This window comes from Trichogramma pretiosum, unplaced genomic scaffold (genome assembly GCF_000599845.2).
Source record: "Trichogramma pretiosum strain Unisexual culture from Peru unplaced genomic scaffold, Tpre_2.0 scaffold114, whole genome shotgun sequence".
NCBI classification, from domain to species: Eukaryota; Metazoa; Arthropoda; class Insecta; order Hymenoptera; family Trichogrammatidae; genus Trichogramma; species Trichogramma pretiosum.
Window position 1 is genome coordinate 82383 of NW_019640798.1, and position 7154 is coordinate 89536.

Below are 7154 nucleotides of genomic sequence, written 5' to 3' on the forward strand. Positions count from 1 at the left end.
TCACGGAAAAGCTCGTGCCGCTGATAGTTATTCGAAATTAGATGAAGTAAGAGAAGTAAACAATAGTCGGGAAATCGAAAACATTATCCAGAGCAGCTCGTAAAAATTACGAGAATTTCTTATCACCCTAATTACCGCTCATATCTATTCTTGTTTACAAACGAAACATTTTCATCGTGCTTTTTTCAGAAAATGCAGTTGCGCTCAATTTCCGCGCTTAAATTTCTGTAATTGTGGTAATGTGTAATTGCATATCCATCGGCGCGTAGGAGCAGCTGCATAAAATTTCGCGGCGAGAACCGTTGAAAACTGTTATGTACACACTAACTCTCAAGAGCGTTTAGTCGCTGCTGCTGCTGCTGCTGCAGTCCGTATGTGCAGCCATGTATATACAGTTATTATACGTTTCGCAGTCGATATAGCGCCTATACTAGAGTTTGCCAATGCTAAACACGCAAACCTCCAGCAGCTGGTGGTGTAGCCGCGAGCAGCACGCAGAGCTGCAGTACTACAACAGTAACAGTTTGGCGCATGGTTGCTCCTTCGTAACTTGAAAGTTTTGCATCAACGCGAAAAATTTTTACGCGAAATTTTTCCCAGCCCCCGGACTGTGTGACAGATCGCTGTTGTTATGGTGCGCTGCAACGGCATGTCGTCCACACGCAAATGAACTCAGCTGCTGCTGCTGCTACTCTACTGCCACTGCCTGTTACTATATGTAAATACCCATTGCCCTTATTTACGAGCGTGAGTGCACGCGACCTCAAGACTCTTACACTTGGGATTTTCACAATTGAGTCTGATTTTTGCATTTCGTTACACAAACGATCTCGTGAATTGTGTGCTCAAGATTGTGTCGAATAATCGTGATAACGACTTTTGTTCACTGTTGTGACTTTATCGCGAACATTGTCCGAAACTGCTTACGACGCGTGACTCCAATGAATTATCATACGATTTTATTACCTTGTCACCCTCGTCGGCAGTGTCAAAGCCATGCTGTGTATCCTCGTTCCATACTTTAGCCACATTCAAGGATTTGAAAAAGTTCAAGGAACACATTCAGTGATATGTATGTAATTAGAACAGAAAGTGCTTGCATGTTAACACAATGTTCAGATGCCCTAGAGATGCTGTCAGAGTTAAAGTTAAGGTACGCGTATTACAACTTTATGATGACAATAGATTTTTTTTAGAACAATTATTTATGAAATGCAAATGTATTTTTCAGAAGTTTGAAACACCACATAAGCCAGAGTACAGAAAGTTTAGTGTGGATCCTCAAATAACATCTATAGAAGTTCTTCAAAGTATTTTGATCAAAGCTTTTGATATTAAAGGGTGCGTAACTCAGATTTACAAGTTTTGTTTCGATACTGACAGCTTGGTTTTATTTCAGGGAGTTCACTGTTTCGTACAGAGCAACAGATGATTATGGAGCAGAGACGTATCTGTTTCTATTATCAGATTGGGATTTAGACGCTGCTTTTATAAGTGCTTCAGAGCCTTATCTTTATTTACAAGTCAACTTAAAACCCTTTGGAGAAACTAATGAATGTGAAAGCGATTGGGAACAAAATGTTCACCAACATGTGGCTTCAAGACCAGAGCTGGGTTTTGCATACAAGACCCCCAGATTACCTGGCATTATTATGAATAAGGTATACCTTGAATGTCCTGTAATTTGTATACACTTGAAACTAGTTTTGATTTTTCATAATTTTGCATTTGCAGATGGAAAAAACATTTAATCTTGTACAAAGAGCCTTAGGTAATTTTGGCGATGATTCGAATCACGGTAATAATCACCCACCCCGTCCACCATTGGCAGACAACGAGTTTCGAAAGTTTTTGGATCCTATTGGTCAGGTCGTTCAATCGAAAGAATTACGCGCCGTTATATATTTCGGGGGCATCGAGCCGAGTCTTCGAAAAGTCGTCTGGAAGCACATTCTCAACGTCTATCCCGACGGCATGTCGGGTCGTCAGAGAATCGATTACATGAAGAACAAGTCGCAGGAGTACATCAATCTGCGAGACTCGTGGAAAAATCTCATGCAGAACGGGCAGAACGTCGGCGAATTGGACTACGTCACGAGTATGGTCCGTAAGGACGTTCTGAGGACCGATCGGCATCACAAATTTTACGGTGGCTCGGACGACAACCAGAACACGGCGAGCCTGTTCAATATTTTAACGACGTACGCCCTGAACCATCCCTCCGTGAGTTACTGCCAGGGTATGAGTGACTTGGCTTCGCCGCTTCTCGTCACGATGAGGGACGAGGCTCAATCGTACATATGTCTGTGCGCCCTCATGAGGCGGCTTCAAGAAAATTTCATGCTCGACGGTATCGCTATGACGACCAAGTTCGCGCATCTGTCGGAAGGTAAACCATTTTATCTTATCCTTCTGATTGAATGAAGATATATTTAAATATATTCTTTGCACAGGTTTACAATTCTACGATCCGGAGTTTTACGCCTACCTGAAATCCTACCAGGCGGACGATCTTCTCTTCTGCTACAGATGGCTGCTGTTGGAAATGAAGCGCGAATTCGCCCTCGACGACGCGATGCGTATGCTCGAAGTATTATGGGCGTCGATCCCGGCCTCACCGCCACCGAACGGCGAGCTGAAGCTCTTCGAGGTGAAATTTCCACCGGCCACTCCTCCACCTAGTCCGAATATCAAACAAATCCGAGAAAACGCCTACACCAAAGTCTGCGCAATCAGACGGCAGAGTTCGGGAGCGAGCTCCGGCAGCGCGAGAAGGCGCACAGTGAGCAACACCGATGAGCCCATTGCCGAAAATTGCGCAACGGAAAATCCCCCGGGATCCACCAGAAGGTACAATGCGTTTGAAAATCTTAAAATTGACCGAATGGCATTTGCGTGAACGAGTAGTGATACTTACAATTTTTCAGACTGGGCGACAGACCTCAGCTGTCGGATCCAACCAGTGAAAGTCCCGAAGTCCGTCACACCAGAAATCGTATTAATCTACCGACCGAAAAGTGCCTCAGCGTCGACTCGGCGCCCAGTCCCAAACCTTTCAAACGCATGACGTCGCTGCTCGATTTCGAAGATCGTCGTCTGGGAGTTTTGAGCAATGGTAACAGTAGCCTGGATCAGCAAATCAAGGCTCAAGCCGGCAAGTGCGTGAGAGTCGTGAAGAATCTCAACGAGTTTCTGAATTTCGCTAGTCTCAACAAGAGCCGCATCATGCCTAGCGATAACGACTCCGAAACATCTGCCAGGCTGCCCAATGTAATGTCGATGACGACAACGGCGTCCAATCTGTTATCGACCAAGAGCTCGAGAGGCGACGCCAATTCACCAGAAGATAATTTGACGGATTTTTTTCCCATGACCACATCTATGACGAGGGAACTACGGTTGGAGTTGGAGTCGCTGGATCGTCAAGTATTCGGACCATCTCCGCCGATCAACGAGCATCCAGCTGACAGTCCGTTGTCGAAATTGGAGAACGAAATCATCGAGAGTGAATCAGAAAGCGAACTGCCAAAGTGTAGTCCAGCTGCGGATGTTTTCGTCTGGGAAAATCCTCTGCATTCGATACAAAATAACAAACAGAACTCAACGACTCCGGACGAGCAAGCTGAACTGGAGTTCGACGGTGAAATATTGAAGGATCAAAACGGCGTCAAATCTGTCACGCCTATCAGACTGCTCAAACGTAATACAAAGTAAGTGTAGTTGGTACCAAAAAAGTAAAGTTAAAAAAAAAAAAACCACTAATTTCCGCGACGTTTTGCAGGTGCGACGATTTATCGGACAGCGACGGCACCGACAGTTGGCCGCAAGAAGAGCCTCCGACGATAGACGAGGAAGCGAGCCCACCCACGTCCGTAGTTCAGGAGCAGTGCGAAGAAGCGACCGAACTGACTAATCTCATTCCATCGGGCACCTGCGACGACGAGACGCAACTGGGCAGCGACAATCTACCGGCGCCCAACGAGTTCGGCGGCGGCAATCCGTTCCTCATGTTCCTCTGCATCACACTGCTGCTCCAGCATCGCGACCACATAATGCGCAATCAGATGGATTACAACGAGCTGGCGATGCACTTCAATAAAATGGTGCGACAACACGACGTCAACAAGGTGCTCAACCAAGCGAGACAGCTATTTGCCGGCTATCTCAAGCGACATTCAGCCAAGTCTGAGTACATCAACGTTTGAAAAATTTCTACATTATACGTACGACGAATAATTATCCTATTAGGCGGCCAGTATCGATTGCAACAATTTTCCTTGCGAGTCATATAAAGTAGAGAAGAGAAGAGAATCGATCGCTGCTGCTGCTATCACAAAACACAGAGTGCAAGCTAGTTTCTAAAATGCAAAAATAAACGATTTATAGCTGTTAAGTTGAAAACTAAAAAAAATCGCAACAAAAGCTTATTATATGAAATCGATATTTATCTGAGTAAGTATTTTAAGGCGATGAATCACACTATATATGTATACAGATTATGTATATATATATTTATACATTTTACCGTTGTATTCAAATCAAATAGAAACGATAACATATATTTTTGTCGATGTTATTACATCGTGCAATTCGTTCTTGTCAAAGGCAAAGACTTATTATTGTTTACATATTCATTCCTTATGTGATTTTTAAGAATCTTGACGTTTTTTACATTGATAAATGTATGAATGGTCATAGGATAATAAAAATAATTAATTTATGAGAAACTTTGGTTTATTTTAATATTTGTCACTGGATGAAATTTTAACAGAAATCTTTCTCATGTGATATTGGACATTTTACCAAAATTTTTCTGTTCACCATCTGTCTCAAGTAAAAATTTAAACTAGTAGTTAAAAGTAATATAATTCGTAAATTATGTGTTTCAACAAATTTATAATATGCGTTTTCAACTTTAAGTTGGCCAAAGCATTTGATTTTTTACAATTTTTTATGCAAAACCAACTTATTTTCAATACTTAGTTCGTTATATTAAATCTCAATTCAATCTATGTATCTATTTACGTCGGTTGCCACCTCCAGCAAGAATGGAAAGAATTCGGATGAAGATGTTGATTGTGTCCAAATAAATTGAAATAGCACTGTAAAAGATAAACGAATTTTAATATAAGACAACAATAAACAATCAAGTTGCATCAACTTTATGCAGTTCTACTTACTTGTTAATAGGGTCATATGGAGCAATGTTGGAATAGCCATAATTTGGTGTAGTTTCTGCTCTTTTGATGATACGCTGTGTGTCATAAAGAAGGAACATTGAAAAGAGAATTAATCCTCCATATAAAGCAATAGAATGAAGACCAGCTCCCATAGCTGTTGTTGGTGGGAGGAACATTGTTCCAATAGAACTGCAGAATACAACTCCAAGACCAATAGCTAATGGACCACCCATGTTCAAAAATTTATCGCTGGGTGCACAAACTGCAACAGCTGAAAGTCCTCCAACGACTCCAGCGGTGTACCAAGCTGCTCTCATGACAAGAGATCCACCAAGCAAGCAGGCTGGAGCCAAAACAGCTCCAATTATACCAGTATGAGCCAACCAGGCAAGTTGTTTAGCACCAAAGCCTTCTTGATAAGGAATGCTTTGAGCTAATATGCCAGAACCCATCATAGCAGCCATCGTTCCAATGATGGCTAACCAGCCTTGTCTCATGACCAAATTCATCATTGCTGGAGAACGTAAACAAGCTGCTGCAGACAGTGCACTTGTGACAACAGATGCTCCAAAATACATGTATGTTGTATGTATGCGGTCTTTCACATACTGGGGCCACATTCTGCAATTTCATGATATTGTGATGTAATTGATTTCTCATAATTGTAACACATTTTATTGCGAGTTAATCATTGCATATTCTTACCCTGCTTTGTCAATGGCGCCTACTTGACCAGAAAGACCCAAGCCGTAGAAGCATAGCGCTCCAATACCCAAAGCTGCTCCACCAGCTACTGCGCCTTGTCCAATTTTGAATGCAGTTTCTCCAGCGGGCTGTGCCAATTTTTCTGTAACCAACGACTGTCTGGCTCTGGCTGACCTAGTGAAAGAAGTCCTTCCATCGTTTGCGAATAATCTGACAGTCTGGATTTTAGATAGCTGTGGGATGTTCACTGGAGCCTTGTAGAAGCTCTGGACTTGAGGCGCGAGCGTACTGCGGCACACACGTGCTAGCATCATCTTGACGTTTTAACTGTTAAAAGTGAGAAAAAAAAAATAAGAATAAGAATAAATTATTCTCCAAAATCCTCTATATACGAATAACACGTTTTACGAGCATCGAGGTTAGAAATGGAAAGTTTATTACAAAAAATTATCGGATCTTGCGCAACTCGGCAAAATAATTTCTATGAGATGGTTAATATATTGCAACAACAATGTAACATAGGTCAAGTGGCATCGATGCGAAAAAAAATACGTTTAACGTACGAATGATGCAGCATTTGTATCAATCGTAAATAACAACATGCAGCTGGAGACGATTGATTATTTGATCAATCGAACTAAATCGATCATAGTCTCGTTTTCCCATGGTAACAATGCCCAAAATTTGACAGGGTTTTGTCAAAAACATATAAAGTACTCACATGACGCAATAGGTAGACGAAAAGTTGTTGACGTTTGGCAAACGAAAAGTGTTAATCGAAGAGCGGCGCGATCCAAGTCGAATAGTCTCGAACGAGCTGCGTGAGATACTGAATGAATTTTCTAGTCGCGTGCGCGAACACGGTATAATAATCAGACGGCGCAAGTAACGCACTTACGTGTAGCTATTATTATTATTCTCGTGTCAGCCACTGCGCAAGTCGCGAGTCGTCTGCTACTGTTTTGACATTTGCCGTATTACGTGTGTACCCTGTGAAGTCTGATTTGACAGCGGCTGGCAACGAAGACCTCTTTTTTCTCATCAAACGCAAACGACGCAAATGTCTAGTGTACGTAATCAATACAATACTTGTTAGTTCGTATTATGTGCACAGCAATAGATGGAAATACCACTTTCAAATGGAAATGCGGGTATTTAATTCTTAAAAATATTTTTCCATGATGCAGAGACTGACTGGAATTCAAGTAAGAAATTGAAGTCCAGACTCAGAGGACGAAAAAAGTTCCACATTTAATTGACGTCAATTGA

General features: G+C 42.1%; 2 protein-coding genes across 2 annotated transcripts; one reads left to right on the forward strand and one right to left on the reverse strand.

Moving 5' to 3' along the window:
• Positions 1 to 190: 190 nt before the first annotated feature.
• LOC106658414 (TBC1 domain family member 25) lies at positions 191 to 4630 on the forward strand. The gene is made up of 7 exons (XM_014380371.2): positions 191 to 1153; positions 1232 to 1341; positions 1400 to 1661; positions 1735 to 2389; positions 2454 to 2850; positions 2928 to 3710; positions 3782 to 4630. Exons 1-7 carry the CDS (start codon positions 1112 to 1114, stop codon positions 4203 to 4205), a joined length of 2673 nt encoding a protein of 890 aa, XP_014235857.1. The 5' UTR covers positions 191 to 1111; the 3' UTR covers positions 4206 to 4630.
• Positions 4631 to 4716: 86 nt separating this feature from the next.
• On the reverse strand, positions 4717 to 6735 carry LOC106658416 (growth hormone-inducible transmembrane protein-like). The gene is made up of 4 exons (XM_014380373.2): positions 6607 to 6735; positions 5886 to 6212; positions 5181 to 5801; positions 4717 to 5102 (listed from the first exon to the last, which is right to left on the reverse strand). Exons 2-4 carry the CDS (start codon positions 6197 to 6199, stop codon positions 5018 to 5020), a joined length of 1020 nt encoding a protein of 339 aa, XP_014235859.1. The 5' UTR covers positions 6200 to 6212; positions 6607 to 6735; the 3' UTR covers positions 4717 to 5017.
• Between the last annotated feature and the right edge of the window lie 419 nt (positions 6736 to 7154).

What these genes read in the sequence shown, in the direction of transcription:
- LOC106658416 (XM_014380373.2), bottom strand. Translation starts at nt 6,199, where the DNA reads ATGATGCTAGCACGTGTGTGCCGCAGTACGCTCGCGCCTCAAGTCCAG. An exon ending in GGCGCCATTGACAAAGCAGG is followed by an intron (nt 5,802 to 5,885) that starts GTAAGAATATGC and finishes ATGAAATTGCAG; the next exon opens with AATGTGGCCCCAGTATGTGA. An exon ending in CCATATGACCCTATTAACAA is followed by an intron (nt 5,103 to 5,180) that starts GTAAGTAGAACT and finishes TATCTTTTACAG; the next exon opens with TGCTATTTCAATTTATTTGG.
- LOC106658414 (XM_014380371.2), top strand. Translation starts at nt 1,112, where the DNA reads ATGTTCAGATGCCCTAGAGATGCTGTCAGAGTTAAAGTTAAG. An exon ending in AAAGCTTTTGATATTAAAGG is followed by an intron (nt 1,342 to 1,399) that starts GTGCGTAACTCA and finishes GTTTTATTTCAG; the next exon opens with GGAGTTCACTGTTTCGTACA. An exon ending in CTGGCATTATTATGAATAAG is followed by an intron (nt 1,662 to 1,734) that starts GTATACCTTGAA and finishes TTGCATTTGCAG; the next exon opens with ATGGAAAAAACATTTAATCT.